This window comes from Pyrgilauda ruficollis, unplaced genomic scaffold (genome assembly GCF_017590135.1).
Source record: "Pyrgilauda ruficollis isolate IOZ18807 unplaced genomic scaffold, ASM1759013v1 scaffold661, whole genome shotgun sequence".
NCBI lineage: Eukaryota > Metazoa > Chordata > Aves > Passeriformes > Passeridae > Pyrgilauda > Pyrgilauda ruficollis.
Window position 1 is genome coordinate 1 of NW_024528389.1, and position 18,298 is coordinate 18,298.

The window sequence follows — 18,298 nt, forward strand, 5'->3', positions numbered from 1 at the left end:
CCAGCCGTGGGGGAGCAGGCTGATAACCAACCACAACAACCCTTGCTCTTCAGAGCCAGTCTTGAAGGCACAGTACATAACATCCAGCACCAACAGAACACACGACTGGGGATACAAGCATCACAACCTCACCCTAGGACACTCGATAACCTAAATCCAGATATCTAATGATGGGAACTGTCTTGAGGCATCTCTGAATTCTTTTTATCCACAAGTTTGTTTAGGGAGAAGTGGTTTTTAGCTTACAACTTTTTTTTCCCCCTAATTACTTTTAAGCTGAATGCAGGTATATATGTGTCTGTTTCTCTGCTGCTAGTCACAGTCATTTGCTAACTATCTTTATAAGGAGAATTTAGTTCTGCTTCTCTGGGTTTTTTTAAAATTTCTCTTTCTGTCATTATGTCTTACTGGTAGAACGCTAACATATTGCCTACTTGCATGTGCATTTTCTCTGTTCTATCATACTTTCTATGTGTCCATCTTTATTCATCTGGGTGTTTACAATTTATTATGTTTTCCAAATTCATATCTTTGAGAGAAACTATTGCAGGACCCAAGAGTCAAAAACTTCTGTCATGTGGTTGTGCAGGAGAAGCAGCCTAGTGCATGCAGGGAACACAGACTCTTTTTAACATTGGTACTGAAGCATGTCACTTGAACCTGCTTCACAGCAATGCTATTCAAGTTCTCCTTTTGTGTTTGCTTGTGGCAGCTTGATTCACTGTTCTGAGAGACAGAAACCAAATGCAAAGGCAAGGGGATAATTTTTGGTTTTGTGGCATTTTCTTGTGTCCCAACCAGGTGGAGTTGCGACAGGCAGTGGAAGAGGCTGTGAAGGAGGCCCCGGAATATCGCTGCATGCAGTCCCAGTTTTCTGTTTTGTATAACGAGAGTCTCCAGCTGAAGGCACACCTTGACGAGGCCCGCACACTGCTCCATGGCACCCGTGCCACACACCAGCGCCAGGTGGAGCTGATTGAGGTAACACCTCTGCTCCCTCAGCCTGGGAGCTCTGTCGTGCCACCAGCCAGCACTGCTGGGTCTGCATGCCTCTGCAAATGCTCAGGAAACTGACATTTCTGGCACTAATTCAGGCTCTTGTGGTACCTGATACTGATGAGGTGAGAGATACTCCAGGATCAAAGCACCAAGTCCTGTTTCCTTTTTGTTCCTCAGAGGGATGAGGTCAGCCTTCACAAGAAGCTGCGCACTGAGGTGATTCAGCTGGAGGACACCCTGGCACAAGTTCGCAAAGAATATGAGATGTTGAGGATAGAGTTTGAACAGACACTTGCTGCCAATGAGCAAGCAGGTATGGTGTTGTTCTGCTGTGCCTACAAACACACACCACCTACCCACCAATGCCCATTAGGGGCTACAGTGCGCTAGAACACTTGGGTTGATTCTTTGTTACTGTTAAATACTTGTTCTAGCAGGTCACTTCATCTAAAAAAACAAAGCTCTTCATCTGTTTTACTGGGAGACCAGTTCCATGTTATCTGACTTCTTCCTAGATGCTGCATAGTAGATACAGTTTGCTAACAATTTGGTTTATGGCAGGATATTTTGCATTACTTTCCAAGTGTGTAAGGACAATCTAGATATCAAAGCAGTAATTCTTAAATTTCATCAGAGGAAATAAATTACTTCTGAAGTAGCATTTAAATCCTATTTTTTTATGTAACATGACACATTTCCCTTGGGATCGTGGGCATAAAAAGAATGTTAAGTGGGAACTTAAGATTGTGAATTTGCAAGGACTTATTGATTGCGTATAAAACTGGCATGACTTTTTATCTGCAAGTGTTTTGTGCTGCTCTGTTATGTGGCAGAATGGTGATACTCTTACTTTGTTCTTTGTCATTGTCACTTAGCTTGTTCTCCATCTCCATGAAAGTCCTCAAGAAAGCTGACAGAAGTGTGGTTTGTTGCAGAGGTGTTTCTGTTTTTGCAGGCCCCATTAATCGGGAGATGCGTCACCTCATCAGCAGCCTCCAGAATCACAACCACCAGCTGAAGGGAGAAGTGCTGAGATACAAGCGCAAACTGAGAGAGGCCCAGTCTGACCTGAGCAAGGTAACATAGCAGGAAGTGCCAGAAAAGAAGGGAAAGTGCTTAGGAGAAGGGGGAATGCTGTCACCTTGCCAGCAATATCAACCTTTCTGATACACTGTGCAGGATGCAGTGAAATTTTCTGTGGAGCTGCACTCTGATGTGTCCTTTGACCAAATGAATGCTCTTCCTTTGTAGCTGTGTAGTGCTCCACGAAAAGAGGGCATGGAAGCATGGATCTGGGAAGACAAAGGAGAAGGGGGTAAGGAAGATTCCTGGCTAAGAACTTAAATCTTTGTTTTCTTGGTCATCTCTCTTTCTGTTCCACTCCAGATCCGCTCTCGTAGTGGCAGTGGTCTCCTCCAATCCCAGTCCAGCACTGAAGACACAAAGGAAGAACCTGCAGAGATCAAGCAGGAGCCTGATGATCCTTCTGCCCAAGTGACTGTTCCCAAGGCTGCTTCTGAAGATGTTAATGAGATGAAGGCCAGGCGAGATGAAGAGGAACGGGAGCGGGAGAGACGGGAAAGGGAGAGGGAACAAGAGAAGGAAAAGGAGAAGGAGAGAGAACGAGAAAAAGAGAAGGAAAAGGAACGAGAGCGGGAAAAGCAGAAACAGAAGGAATCAGAGAAGGAGAGAGAGTCCAAAGAGAAGGAGAAAGGGAAGCATGAAGATGGAAGAAAGAAGGAGGCTGAAGTGATCAAGCAGCTGAAAGCTGAGCTCAAGTAAGAGTTGTTGTTTCTCCCTTTCCTGTGGGAGCAGTGCCCAAGCCTGGGGTGTTCACGTGTTCTTGCTTTTACAGCATCAGCATCACTGGAGTTTGGAGCCAAGAGATTTTCTTGATGCCCTTGGTATCTATTGTGATGTGGTCAGTGTAGAAGTGTTTTTCCTACAATGTCCTAAAGCATGAATTACCAAAGCAGATACTTCATGGTGTGGGTCAAGTAATGTTGATTTGTTGCTGTCATAACAATAGCATATAAATTCACAGCAGCAGGTTATTAACAGAGGACACAGCAGTGTTCCCACTCCTGGATGGCTCCCAAAGCAGAGGTGGATAGTTTGTAGCTTATTGTTAGAGTACTTATTTCAACTTCAGCCCACTTCTTGCATTTCAACCCTTGTGCCTGAACATGTTTCTTTTCCAGCCTGTATTCAGCTGCTGTTTTGTGTTACCAGGATAAAATGACCCAAGGATGACTCCATATCCACGTGGGAGATGAGAGAATATTGCCAGGCTGTGGTGCTGGCTAAGAGAGTCGCTTTGCTGCTGTGTTCTCACTGTGGTCTGTCTCCCTTTCTCCAGGAAGGCCCAGGAGAGTCAGAAGGAGATGAAACTGTTGCTGGATATGTACCGCTCTGCCCCCAAAGAGCAGAGAGACAAAGTGCAGCTGATGGCAGCTGAGAAGAAGGCAAAAGCTGAGGTATTCCTAATTTTATTAGGATACGTATTTCATCTCCAGCCCACTTCTTGCATTTCATCCCATATGCCTGAACATGTTTTACTTCCAGCCTACACTCAGCTGCTGTTTTATGTTACCAGAATAAAATGAGCCACGAGCTACTCCATGTCCATGTGGGGGATGAGAGAATATTGCCAGGCTGTGGTGCTGGCTAAGAGAGTCGCTTTGCTGCTGTGTTCTCACTGTGGTCTGTCTCCCTTTCTCCAGGAAGGCCCAGGAGAGTCAGAAGGAGATGAAACTGTTGCTGGATATGTACCGCTCTGCCCCCAAAGAGCAGAGAGACAAAGTGCAGCTGATGGCAGCTGAGAAGAAGGCAAAAGCTGAGGTATTCCTAATTTCTCTTCCTCTTTTCTTTTTAATGTGTTACTTAACCTTCTTTTCAGATACTCTGCAGCAGAACTGTGTTGTTTGTCTCCTGAGAACTGAGGATTGTTTGTCTTCTCAGCTTTGTTGATTAGAGATTGGAGTGGCCTGGAGATAAACAGGGACTAGTTGCTAGTGCAGGCACACACACACAACAATCTGTAGGTTCATAAGCACAGACCCATTTGCAGATCCCTTAAGTTCCAGCATGTCCCTCTCTTTGGGACCCCTGTGGTTCCAAGCCCCTCTTGCCTTCTTCACAAGCAGGTCTCACCTATAGGCAGCACTTCCTCTGAACAGCACACTTACCTGGGGTAAAGAGTTAGATTACACGGCATACTTAGGAAAATGTGTAATGAAAAGATACAAGAAGATAGGACAGAACAGGCTGTGATGATCATGGGCAAGGCCAAGCCAGACAAATGTGTACTGACTGCCCATATTTCCCATGGAACTGGCTCCTTTTATACCCTTCTCTGTCTAACCCCAGTTTGTTCATCCTTGGGTCTCCATTTCCCTGCACATTGCTTCTGGATTTGAGCAGCTCTTGATTGCCACAGCCGTCCCAGTTCAGGAGCCATTCCTGCTTTACAGTGTCATCAGTTACAAAATCCAAGCTGATCTTCCTGGAGGTGGTTCCTGTAGTTTCCTTGAAGTTTATCAGCTGTTGTGACTGGAGAGGCTTGCTTCCTCTCTTTGTCTCTGTGTTTGTTTTGTAAGGTTTGTGTCTCTGTATATTTTGGTTTGGGTTTTCTCCTTCTCCCACACTCAGATAATGTTGATGGAGTAAACATTTTCACACTCTTACGTGCTCTCATCAGCTAGTGTGACTGACCAAGTTTCATTCTTATCAATGCCTCCCTTACCATTTGTCTGCCAAGTTTGTATCTCTGTATGTTTGATTTTACCTCCTCCTTTTCCTGTCTCCTTCTTGTATGGAAGAAGGTCCTTGACCAGATGGCCTTAAAGGAGCAGATGCTCTCTGAGCACATATCTATACATGTGTAATTGCAGGAGACTGATGTTCCTACTCTGATAAAAGATGCTGTGAAATTCAAAGGTGTGGAACTCAAGATCTTGGGCTTACTGCCCATCCCAATGGTACATCTGCCTGTAATACTCTGTCAAAACAACCTGGATTTTTTTGCCGTGCTTTGAAGGCAGTTCAGAGTGTTTCACAGAATTTTGGAGAAAACAGACTCTTAACAATGCTCAGGGCATATCCTTGTGTTTAGTGTCATTTCTGGTTGGTTTTTGTAGCTTGAAGAACTGAGGCAGAGGGTGAAAGAATTGGAAGACAAGGAAAAAAAGGAAAGTAAGAAGATGGCTGATGAGGATGCCCTCCGCAAGATCCGAGCAGTGGAGGAACAGATTGAATATTTACAGAAGAAGCTTGCCATGGCTAAGCAGGTGAGAAATTCCTGATGAGTTCTCTTTTGACTGGGGTAACTGAAGGAGCTGCCTTCAGGTTACGTCCAGGAGGAGAGAAGGAATTTATATCTGTATGGGCCAGAGATGAGAGTTTGGTGCTTGTTTACCAAAGGGGAAGAAAACTGAGCAAGCAAAAGAACCACCAACAAAATAACCTCTCCACCCTCAGCTTTGGGATATCACAGGCAGGCCATGGTAGGAAATGTTTAATAACAATTAAACATTAAATAAACAGTTAAACATGTGGCCTTGGTGAAGCATACAGAGGAGAATTTGCTTTATCAGCCATTAAGGGAAGAGATTACAATTTCTTTTTAAGAGTTATTAACTCCTCAGCTCATCTAGTGAATATTTTGCATGGAAGTGGTACATACCTTCTGCTAAAAAAGGCTCAATCCAGTGAGAGAGCAGGACCACCTCAGCAGGGTAGAGGCAAGTCAATGAATTGACATGTACTTTCTTAGAATTTGGATTCTTGTTATTGTAGAACAGAACTGCTCTACCTTGTCAATGCTGAAGTGGCCAAAGTGAGTTTAAGGAGCTTGGCAGCATGTTAGTTGGAAGCTGCCAAGCTGCCCACATGTAGAATTTTTGGCCTGATGTATCTGACAGCTGTTCAGCTGCTGGGAATTGGGTGTTGGTTTCTGCCCAGCACTGGCAATGACTGTGTCAAACCTGATTCTGCCAGAATCATCTTTTCTCTGCACCTTCAAATTCAGAGTATTTCTGCTGTGGTGCAGACTTGTAGGAATACATTTTTCTGCTTGTTGGGATAATGGTGTTCCCTGACACCAAGAATCTTCCTCCATCTTCACTAGGTTTGGTGTCTCTGAATAAAATGTTCAGGCTCACTATAGGGGGTCCAGAGCACAGTTTGGCCAGAGCCTGTGGTTCTTTTGCAGGAGGAAGAGGCCCTGCTGTTGGAAATGGATGTCACAGGCCAAGCCTTTGAAGACATGCAAGAGCAGAACATCTGCCTGATGCAGCAGCTGCGGGAGAAGGATGATGCCAACTTCAAGCTGATGTCAGAACATATCAAGTCCAACCAGATCCATAAGCTGCTGAAAGAGGAAAAGGAGGAGCTAGCAGACCAAGTTTTGACACTGAAAACACAGGTAATAGGGAAAAAGGAGAGAGGACAAGAGAGCTGCCGGGGAAGGTGGAGGTGTGGGTTATCTCTTTAGGCAGCTGCACACAAGTGGGGCAGAGAGTTTGCTCTCTCCCCCACTGAAGGAAAGGGGAAAGAATCAGAAGGGACATAGTGAGAAAACAAGTGAGCTGAATAAAGGCAATTTAACAGCTAAAGCAAAGATGTACCTACAAGTGAAACAAGAAATTAATTAACTGGTTACTTCCTGGGGCAGGCAGGAGTTTGGTCATCTCCAGGAAGGCAGGGCTTCATCAGGCCTTATTGTTATTTGATAAACGCTTCAGTTCTGAACATCCTCCCACTGCTTCCTTTCCACCAGCTGTTATTGCTGAGCACAGCATTGTAGGGTGTGGAACACCCCTTGGGCCAGCTGGATCAGCTGTCCCAGCTGTGTGGCATCCCAGCTTCCTGGGCACCCTCAGCCCACCTGCTGGTGGGCAGCATGAGACACAGAAGGTCTTGGTGCTGTGTAAGTACTGCTCAGCAGCAGCTAAAACAGTGCTGTGTTACTGACAGTCTTTTGCTCCAAAATGCAAAACATAGCAGCATGTGAGCTGCTCTGAAGAGAATTAGCTGTCCTCACCAGAATCAGTCCAGGATGGAGTGTTCCTCTCACCAGCCTAGGAATGCATCAGGCTTCAAAGGGGCCTGCCATTGTAGGAAACTGAGGCTGCTGTATGAGCATTACAATGTCCTACAGGTTCATTGCTATGGAGAGCAGATGGATGAGGAAAAGTGGGAAGTCCTTTTCCTGTTGGAATAGTACTTCTGCCTGTATATTCTACCTATAGCTGTATATACTGGTAACAAGCAGGAGGAGCTGGAAACCATGGTTCAGTCTGAACTACGTCAGACATGGGCACAGGCTGAGAGAGGAAGTCACTGAGAGCACCAGAGCAGAGAAGGACTTGTGGATTCTGGTGGATGAGAGGCTGGACCTGACCCATCAGGGCATACTGGGAGCCCTGAAAGCCAGCTGCATCCTGGGCTTCATCCAAAGCAGCTGCATCCTGGGCAGCAGGCTGAGGGAGGGGATTCTGCCCTTTTGCTCTGCCCTTGTGAGACCCCAGCTGCAGTGCTGCATCCAGCTCTGGGGTCCTCAGCACAGGAAATTGTCAATGCTGAAGTGGCCAAAGTGAGTTTAAGGAGCTTGGCAGCATGTTAGTTGGAAGCTGCCAAGCTGCCCACATGTAGAATTTTTGGCCTGATGTATCTGACAGCTGTTCAGCTGCTGGGAATTGGGTGTTGGTTTCTGCCCAGCACTGGCAATGACTGTGTCAAACCTGATTCTGCCAGAATCATCTTTTCTCTGCACCTTCAAATTCAGAGTATTTCTGCTGTGGTGCAGACTTGTAGGAATACATTTTTCTGCTTGTTTGGATAATGGTGTTCCCTGACACCAAGAATCTTCCTCCATCTTCACTAGGTTTGGTGTCTCTGAATAAAATGTTCAGGCTCACTATAGGGGGTCCAGAGCACAGTTTGGCCAGAGCCTGTGGTTCTTTTGCAGGAGGAAGAGGCCCTGCTGTCAGAAATGGATGTCACAGGCCAAGCCTTTGAAGACATGCAAGAGCAGAACATCCGCCTGATGCAGCAGCTGCGGGAGAAGGATGATGCCAACTTCAAGCTGATGTCAGAACGTATCAAGTCCAACCAGATCCATAAGCTGCTGAAAGAGGAAAAGGAGGAGCTAGCAGACCAAGTTTTGACACTGAAAACACAGGTAATAGGGAAAAAGGAGAGAGGACAAGAGAGCTGCCGGGGAAGGTGGAGGTGTGGGTTATCTCTTTAGGCAGCTGCACACAAGTGGGGCAGAGAGTTTGCTCTCTCCCCCACTGAAGGAAAGGGGAAAGAATCAGAAGGGACATAGTGAGAAAACAAGTGAGCTGAATAAAGGCAATTTAACAGCTAAAGCAAAGATGTACCTACAAGTGAAACAAGAAATTAATTAACTGGTTACTTCCTGGGGCAGGCAGGAGTTTGGTCATCTCCAGGAAGGCAGGGCTTCATCAGGCCTTATTGTTATTTGATAAACGCTTCAGTTCTGAACATCCTCCCACTGCTTCCTTTCCACCAGCTGTTATTGCTGAGCACAGCATTGTAGGGTGTGGAACACCCCTTGGGCCAGCTGGATCAGCTGTCCCAGCTGTGTGGCATCCCAGCTTCCTGGGCACCCTCAGCCCACCTGCTGGTGGGCAGCATGAGACACAGAAGGTCTTGGTGCTGTGTAAGTACTGCTCAGCAGCAGCTAAAACAGTGCTGTGTTACTGACAGTCTTTTGCTCCAAAATGCAAAACATAGCAGCATGTGAGCTGCTCTGAAGAGAATTAGCTGTCCTCACCAGAATCAGTCCAGGATGGAGTGTTCCTCTCACCAGCCTAGGAATGCATCAGACTTCAAAGGGGCCTGCCATTGTAGGAAACTGAGGCTGCTGTATGAGCATTACAATGTCCTACAGGTTCATTGCTATGGAGAGCAGATGGATGAGGAAAAGTGGGAAGTCCTTTTCCTGTTGGAATAGTACTTCTGCCTGTATATTCTACCTATAGCTGTATATACTGGTAACAAGCAGGAGGAGCTGGAAACCATGGTTCAGTCTGAACTACGTCAGACATGGGCACAGGCTGAGAGAGGAAGTCACTGAGAGCACCAGAGCAGAGAAGGACTTGTGGATTCTGGTGGATGAGAGGCTGGACCTGACCCATCAGGGCATACTGGGAGCCCTGAAAGCCAGCTGCATCCTGGGCTTCATCCAAAGCAGCTGCATCCTGGGCAGCAGGCTGAGGGAAGGGATTCTGCCCTTTTGCTCTGCCCTTGTGAGACCCCAGCTGCAGTGCTGCATCCAGCTCTGGGGTCCTCAGCACAGGAAAGACACATGGACCTCTTGGAGGGAGTCCAGAGGAACCTGTAAAGATGATGATAAGAAATGAGCACCTCTGCTACAAGAACAGGCTGAGAGAGCTGGGCCTGTTCAGCATGGAGAAGACTCAGGGGACACTTCATTGCAGCCTTCCAGTACCTGAAGAGGGCTTAGAAAAATGAGGGAGAGGAACTTTTTATATGAGCATACAATTACAGAACAAGAGGCAGTGGTTTTAAACTGAAAGAGGGCAGGCTTGTGTTAGATGTTAGAATGAAATTCTTCACTCAGAGAGTAGGGAGGCACTGCTGGAGGTTGTCCAAAGAAGTTGTGAATGCCCCATCCCTGGAAGTGTTCAAGGCCAGGCTTGGATGGGGCTTTGAGAAACATGCCCTAGTGGAAGTTATCCCAGGGAAGCTGAGACTAGGTGATCTTTAAGGTCTCTTCCAATCCAGGCTGTTCTATGGCTCTGTATCCTGTCATCCTTGGTACCACTGGAACTGTTCACTGCCTTACAGCAAGTCTTTAAGCCACTGTCCAAAAATTAAGACATCTTTGTTGCAAATATTTCACTGCTAATTTTTAAAGTATTGACCAGAGAGATCTGGGTACAGCTTTCTGGATACAGGCACGGCTGTTCAGGGAGAAAAAGGCAAACTGAAGTTATGCTCCCTGGTGATGGGGAAGCAGGAGTAGTTTTACCCCCGCAGCTTTGTCGTGGTTTGACCAGGAAGTGAGGTTTTGGGAAAGTTATGGTCAAACCAATCAGTGGCCAGATTTTAAATTGGCACCTGGTGTGGCCACTAGGGACTTGGATACGCCTCTGAGAACACACAGGGGTTAAAAGCAGAGCATTCCCAGAGAGACTTCCTCTTTGGAGTCCGGCAGGTGAGCGGATCTGATCTCCTCCCCCGCCCAGCTGCGTCTGGGTGGGGGAGTGGGAGCCCATGCGGCCTGAGAGAGGCCGGAGCCCTGCAAGATGCAGGGGTGGAGGAGACCTGGGATGGTTTGGGCAGCCCCCCCGGGAGAGCATGATAAAGAGACTGTGCAGGCTGGAAATTTGATATCATGTGCCGGCACCATGGTCAGGAGAGAAGGGGTGGGCAAGGTGCCCAGCCGCTGGCAGACCAGGCTGAGCAAGTAGGTGTGTTACCAGTGAAATAAGTCTTATAGCTGATGATTCCTTTGTTGTTAAGTTTTAATAGAAATGCAGGAATTACATTAAAACAGGCAGAAAGGAAAGCAGGAATATCACTGTGAAGAGGAGCTGGGGAGAATTCAACAGAGTCACCTGTGCTTAATATGACAATTTGTGGTATTAAGGCATTTAGTTATAAAGTCAGAAGAGAGCTAGTGAAGAGAGAAGATTGTTAGAAATAGGTATCTTGCAGTTCTGACTAGTTCAGCTACAGAACTGCCGCTGAACACTTTTAATAGAGAAAATGTGGAAGCTGGAAGGCTGAAAATACGTTAAGAAGAGATTTGGATGATCATTAGTGTTTTTCTAAGTGATGTGCTTTGCAGTGTGCCAAGGTTTGGCTCTGCCCAAAGGAATCTAGAAGCTAAATTATTAGAATTTGTTGATCATAAGATAATAACAAGGGACTAGAAATCACTGGAGCTGATCTATGTTTGGTTCTTATATACTGGTTTTCTTTCTCAGGCCATGGATGCAGCCCAGCTTGCAGATGATCTGAAGGCCCAGCTAGAGCTGGCTCAGAAGAAGTTACACGATTTTCAGGAGGAAATTGTGGAAAACAGAGTAACTAGAGAGAAAGAGATGTTCAACTTCAAAAGGGCTGAGGTATATATCCTGTGCACAATCTTTCAAGATCTGTGTCCTTTGGTGTCGTTCTTGTAGATTGAGCTTGCAGAGGGTTTCAACTGAACTGCTTTTGGTGTCCAGTTTCATTTTGATTTTGGCTTCATCAGGTCTTTGCTCTTTCAGATTTTGTCCCTTGATAACTGACAGTACTTGTGTCATCACATGATCATGTTGTCTCTTGGATTATAGGGGATGAAACTATGGGTGTGTCATGGATTGACCCTGGCACAGTGCCATGAAAGGTGTATTTCCAAAATGGTTACTGTGAGATGTGAGGTGGAAACAGAACAAAGCAGGCTCCAACTTGGGAATGGAGGGCAAAAAAAACCCAACACTTTATTAATCTACATAGACACAAAAGGGAAAAAAAGAAAGAAAACACACACAGTAATCCACAATGGAACACTTTCAAAACACTCCTCCTCCCCCACCCCTCTTAACACTCAAATCCCCTCTAACATTCAATTCTCAGTCCAATACCCTCCTTCACACAATCTCCCCCCAGTTCATTGGAAGAGAGGAGTCTTCCTCTTGCACCATGACATGCATTAATTCCTTCTGTTCCCTCTGTCTCCCATTCCAAGGTAGATTCCCAGCTGCAGGTTGTACGTAAGCTGGAGGAGAAGGAACACTTACTGCAGAGCAGCATTGGAACAGGAGAGAAGGAGCTGGGTCTGCGAACACAGGCCCTGGAGATGAACAAACGCAAGGTGAGTGATGCCTTCGTTTCCTCTTGGGTTGTGGGGTGGAGCTGCTGCCCTGTGGGAGGCATGGGAGGCTCTGAGCTCTCACTGGCATTACAGAACCTGGTATTCCCTGGTTTTGAATGAGTGTATCAGAAGGCTGAGGAGTCCTGGAGAGAATTATGACTCAAGTACTGGAAATTGATGTTTTGCTTTGATAAGGAGAAGCAGGTCATATGTTTTGCTGTGTAACCTATGATAAAGAAAGAGACAGCAGCCAGATGAAGTTAACTGGGGTCAAAGCTTTTGTAGCAAGGATGGGATAAGCAAAAGGAAATACAGCTGGGAAATGTGAACACTTTCAACAAGTGCCTAAGATCAGTAAAGTAGGTGTGTTACCAGTGAAATAAGTCTTATAGCTGATGCTGCCTTTGTTGTTAAGTTTTAATAGAAATGCAGGAATTACATTAAAACAGGCAGAAAGGAAAGCAGGAATATCACTGTGAAGAGGAGCTGGGGAGAATTCAACAGAGTCACCTGTGCTTAATATGACAATTTGTGGTATTAAGGCATTTAGTTATAAAGTCAGAAGAGAGCTAGTGAAGAGAGAAGATTGTTAGAAATAGGTATCTTGCAGTTCTGACTAGTTCAGCTACAGAACTGCCGCTGAACACTTTTAATAGAGAAAATGTGGAAGCTGGAAGGCTGAAAATACGTTAAGAAGAGATTTGGATGATCATTAGTGTTTTTCTAAGTGATGTGCTTTGCAGTGTGCCAAGGTTTGGCTCTGCCCAAATGAATGTAGAAGCTAAATTATTAGAATTTGTTGATCATAAGATAATAACAAGGGACTAGAAATCACTGGAGCTGATCTATGTTTGGTTCTTATATACTGGTTTTCTTTCTCAGGCCATGGATGCAGCCCAGCTTGCAGATGATCTGAAGGCCCAGCTAGAGCTGGCTCAGAAGAAGTTACGTGATTTCCAGGAGGAGATTGTGGAAAACAGAGTAACTAGAGAGAAAGAGATGTTCAACTTCAAAAGGGCGGAGGTATATATCCTGTGCACAATCCTTCAAGATCTGTGTCCTTTGGTGTCCTTGTACATTGAGCTTGCAGAGGGTTTCAATTGAACTGCTTTTGGTGTCCAGTTTCACTTTGATTTTGGCTTCATGAGGTCTTTGCTCTTTCAGATTTTGTCCCCTGATAACTGACAATACTTTTGTCATCACTTGATCATGTTGTCTCTTGGATTATAGGGGATGAAACTACAGGTGGCATGACTTAGCCAGGTGCGCATTCTCTTTGGTCCCTGAAGAAGCTGACAGAGAACGTATTGCTCCTTCACTTGGTCTCCTGTTTTTATGTAGGAAGATATTTCTAGGTTGCGCAGGAAGCTGGAGACCACAAAGAAGCCTGACATGGTTCCCAACTGTGATGAGATCCTGATGGAGGAAATCAAGGATTACAAGGTGAGTATCTGTGTCCCTCAGCTTTCCTTTTTACTTTAGTCAGAAGGTGTGTAGTCACACTTCCAGTATCTGACATCTGTTATCTGTACTGAAGAAACCACACTGTCCTTCTGTCGTAGGTTAAGAAGGAAGTGAATTTTTTGGGAGGTTGTGGTCAAACCAATCAGTGCTTGGATTTGAATATTGGCACCTGGTTTGGCCACTGAAGGTAGGGACCGCCTCTGAGAACACAGCGGGTTAAAATCAGAGAAGTGCCAGGAGAACTCTGCCTTGGTCCTGGTCAGTGAAGGAGGTCAGAGCTCCCCTGCCCAGCCAGGGCTGGCTGGGGGAGGGAAGCCATGCGGCCGGGTGAGGTAGGCCGGAGCCTTGGGCAGAGGAGGAGGTGAAGGCCTTGCAAGATGGTGGAGGAGCCCTGAGAAGTATCGGGCCCCCCGGGAGAGAGACAGAGAGAGAGAGCCAGTGCCTGCCCTACCTTGAAATTTGGTATCATGGACTGGCAGCACAGCCGGCCAGAAGGAGAAGTGGGGGTTGTGGAGCGAGAAGGTGCCTGGCTGCCATGGGAGTTCTGGGCAGACAGAGGCGAAGATTTGAACCCCTTTCTAGAATGATATGACAGGGTGGCGTGACTTAGCCAGGTGCGCATTCTCTTTGGTATATTTGTATTTGGCAATACATTCTCTTTGACAGAGAATGTATTGCTCCTTCACTTGGTCTCCTGTTTTTATGTAGGAAGATATTTCTAGGTTGCGCAGGAAGCTGGAGACCACAAAGAAGCCTGACATGGTTCCCAACTGTGATGAGATCCTGATGGAGGAAATCAAGGATTACAAGGTGAGTATCTGTGTCCCTCAGCTTTCCTTTTTACTTTAGTCAGAAGGTGTGTAGGCACACTTCCAGTATCTGACATCTGTTGTCTGTACTGAAGAAACCACACTGTCCTGAGAAATGGAAGGACCTTCTTGTTGAGACATCTCTGAGCACAGCAGCTGGGCTGCAGGGCCCCTCACAGCTCTCTGTGTGTGTGTGTTGCAGGCCCGCCTGACGTGCCCCTGCTGCAACATGCGCAAGAAGGACGCGGTGCTCACCAAGTGCTTCCACGTCTTCTGCTTCGAGTGCGTGAAGACGCGCTACGACACCCGGCAGCGCAAGTGCCCCAAGTGCAACGCGGCCTTTGGGGCCAACGACTTCCACAGGATCTACATCGGCTGAGGCTCTCAGAGCCCCTGCTGGTGCAGAGCCAGCCTCCCTCCCTCCCTCCCTCTCAGCTTCTGCTGCCTGAGCTGCAGTGTCTCCTGGGAGGTGCCTTCGGGGTCTCAGAAGAAACACACTCTGGATCTTGCTTCCTTTCTTGGCTCTGTCCCTTTGGTCTTGCCCTCAGTTTTTGTGTGTTCTTTGTGCCTGAGAGGAAATTTCCCATCCCTTGCTTTCACACTGCCAAGGGGGAACATGCAGCTGAAGTGCTGCCTTGGTGGGATGGAAGCTGAGCTGTAGCAGAGATTAGTGAGAGCTTCATTTAAGGGCTCTGCTTTGGATGCTAATTAAGTCCCATCAAGGAATCCTGGGAGGGAAGTGTTTCCCAATTAACAGGCCCAATAGAGGCCAAGGAAATGAATATGTAGACTCAATGGAGCAACTCCTTAGGTACCTGTATATCTTCCTGAGCCCAGGCAAGAACCCCTGAGGGCTAGTGCACTAGGAAACATCCTCCCTAGCCCTGAACAAACACAGCTAAATATCCAGAAGAGGAGAAAGGAGAGATCTTGGAGACCCTTAGAAAATAGCATTCCATTGATGAGCCCTGGTTGATGTGCTCACCTTCCCCTAGGCTGAGGCATTGCTGTCGTTGTCCTTCTCAGAAAAGGACTTTTAGCAGTTCCTTTGCTACAGCTTTACCACAAAGATTAACCTTGTTATGTACAAATTCTTATTAAAGTTGTTGTTTGGTTTATTTTTCTGGTTCTCCTGCCTCTGGTACTGTCTGCTCTCCCATCTTTTATCCAGTTCTCAGAAACATTTCTCACAAGCTTTAAACTTCTACAGTAGAGACATGTGCTTTCTTCCTTCCTCTCCTTTCAAAATACGCTCAACTGAACCAACTTGTGTCTTTTGGCTGTATCCCGAGCAGCTTATTCCTGACACAGCAGGAGGGCCAGGATGCTGCATTATTTCTGCAGCCATTTTGTCATGGCTGCTGGGAATTTTGGCAGGGATGTCACGTGGCTTAAGAGTCTGAGTGCTGCCTGTGGTTGGAGGCTAAATTTGAAGTCTGTTCCTAAAATCAAAATGGGAAGTTGTTGATTTGTGACATTGCTTCCTAGGGTGTAGTGTTTTCCCTGTAAACTTAATTTGCATGGAAGGTGCACCTGTCAGAGGTTTGTCTTACGGGCGTCCCTTCCCTGAAGCATGGAATCTCCTGCCTTCCTCAATCCCCTCCCTGCAGGAAATACCAGAAGCAAAGTGAAAGTTCATCACAGGCTCTTAAACTATTCATTGTCTTCATGAAAACATTCAGAATATATGAGTAAAGCCTTGTAAATGATAAAGAATCCTTACAAGTGAGAAGGAACATGGCATCCTGCCTTTCCAAGGGGTGTCTGGGCTGCTGAGAGTTTCTGCCATGGTGTAGGAGCTGTTAGAAGGGATGAGAGTAGAACCCACTCCCCTTTCCCTGGAAGTTTCTCCCAGGATTACAAGTTCTGGCAGCAAGTTGGCTAAAGAATGGTGTGATAAGCTGCTGGTAGATTTTGGGGTACAAATGCTTTATCACAATCAGGACTTGTCTACATCTTCAAACAGTTTTGCTACATCAGCAAGAGTTCCTTTTACAGCTGTGAACAGCAACCTGAACTGAACAGCCCCAGCAGAGCTGCAAAGCCCCTCTGTCCATCCCCAGTCTCTCTTGTATCACCTTTCTACTGAAATGAGCCTTGTATGCAGTCTGCCCAGGTTGTTGTCCCTCTGCTCCTGGAGGGAAATGGATACTTCAAACAATCTGCATTAGTTTCACAGAGGAGTTTTGGAAACTCCTCTCTTAGCAAGAAAAATGGCTTGGCTTGTTTTAGAATAATAGCTTATTTCAAGCTCATTTTGGAAGTGACTGAGTTTCTCTTGGTGGATAGAATTTAAACACCGAGAAACAGGGAAAATTTTAGATGGTCTGTTTGCCAGAATATACGGAAAGAATTCTAATTTATCAGGACTAGAAGTATTGGGCTAAAAAAGTGAAGGGGTGACAACCTTTATCAAAAGGTTCTCTGAATTCAGTGTCTGATGTGCTGAGGCCTGAGCAGCAAGCCTCAGCCAGACCTGACTTACAAGATAAATCCTGGGGTCATTAACTCCATCAGTATTTAGCTAAAAATAGACTACAAAGACACTTATGGTGTCTACTTGTGTAGTTCTCTGCAAGAAATATATCACTTTAGGAAACTTCCCCAACTGACATGAATAGAGTAGAGGCTTGTTTATAGAGTATTTTACTATATGGCCTGGCCCTGGCTGGTTGAGAAGTGTGCCATCAGATCCAGGAGTAGCTGTGCTAACAATACAGTCAGGCCACTTTGTCCTTCTCACATGTGTTGCAGCAGAGACAAGTCAGGCAACACACAGAGCTGCGAGGGGCCCTGCAGCCCAGCTGCTGTGCTTTGGCACGGCAGTCATCCATCCCCTAAACAAGGGCAGTGGACTTCAACTGCAAATCCTCTCTTTGCAATGGGATTGCTTTTGCCCTGCAGTCTCCATGGGCAAGGGCTTTCTGGAAGCAGGGGCCATCACAGCCTGTGTCCTGGAAACAGAGCCAAGGAAAATAAGCAGATCCTGCTGCCTTCTGCTACTGCTGATCCTAGCAGCAACTCCCCTGGCAGTTCTTCCAGAGAACTTCACACAAACGGCTTCCATCATTTCAGTGCCTGTGAGAACCAGCTGATTCTCAGTTTTCCAGCCTCCTTCTGGACTTTGGAGCATCTCAGCACTTGTGTCCATGGCCCTTCCTCCATCTCCAGCCTGCAGCAGTCACAGTCACTGTTGCCTCCCCCTTGCTGCAGCTCATTTGCCAGTGCTGCCAAAGGCGGTGGAGCTGGCTCAGGATCCCTGCTGGCTTCTGGGCTCTGGGATGAGCTTCAGGTGGACACTTGGAGCTCTTCCTGAAGAGCTGCCCGTGGGATGGGGGGTGGATTTGTCCTTCCCAGGTGGTTCCTGCTTGGAAGGAGTTCTGCTCTCAGTGAAGTCCCGGAGTTTTCTCAGCAGGCCTTTGCAGCGAGTTCTGAGCCAACGTGTGGCTCTGCTGCCATCCCAAATCTGCGCTTCCCGTGCCCAGCCTGAGTGCAGGTGGGGCATGTGCTGGGCATGGCTGGAGATTTCCATGGCCCAACTCCTGCAGCATTTCCGTCTGCTCATAGCTTTAGGTAGCACAAATCTACATGTCTTTAAGTTGAATCAATGCATTTATTGCAGATAGTTATACCTGCACTAGTAATGTACAAATATGCAAAAAACCCTTAAGTTTAAAAATGAAATTTGTTTTAAATTGCTACACTTGTGCTGCCAATGTATAAACATGAAAATATCAATTTAAGTTTAAAATCTAATTTTTTGTGAGAATTGTGCTTTGTAAATATATGCAAATATCAACTTCAGTTAAAAAAATTAGTTTATTGTATCTCTCTACAACAACTCATGCAGCGAGTTCTGAGCCAACGTGTGGCTCTGCTGCCATCCCAAATCTGCGCTTCCCGTGCCCAGCCTGAGTGCAGGTGGGGTATGTGCTGGGCATGGCTGGAGACTTCCATGGCCCAAATCCTGCAGCATTCCCATCTGCTCATGGCTTTGGGCAGCACAAATCACAAAACCCCCATCACAGCTGGCAAATGGCATTTCTTGCAGATTGCTACAGCCGCACTGCTGATCAACAAATACACAAGAATCAATTTCAGTTGAAAAATGTCATTTATTACAAATTGCTACACCTATGCTGAGAATACAGGACCATACAAATCTTAATTA

At 46.4% G+C, this 18,298-nt stretch overlaps 1 protein-coding gene across 1 annotated transcript; it reads left to right on the forward strand.

The window, feature by feature from the left end:
- Positions 1-801: 801 nt before the first annotated feature.
- RNF20 (ring finger protein 20) lies at positions 802-15,245 on the forward strand (the record flags this gene model as incomplete). The annotated part of the gene is made up of 11 exons (XM_041484531.1): positions 802-981; positions 1,177-1,312; positions 1,955-2,076; positions 2,386-2,777; positions 3,359-3,476; positions 5,139-5,288; positions 7,970-8,182; positions 11,729-11,854; positions 12,737-12,877; positions 13,196-13,297; positions 14,330-15,245. Coding segments are annotated over 11 exons (1,857 nt in total), but the record flags the coding sequence as incomplete, so codon positions are not given.
- Between the last annotated feature and the right edge of the window lie 3,053 nt (positions 15,246-18,298).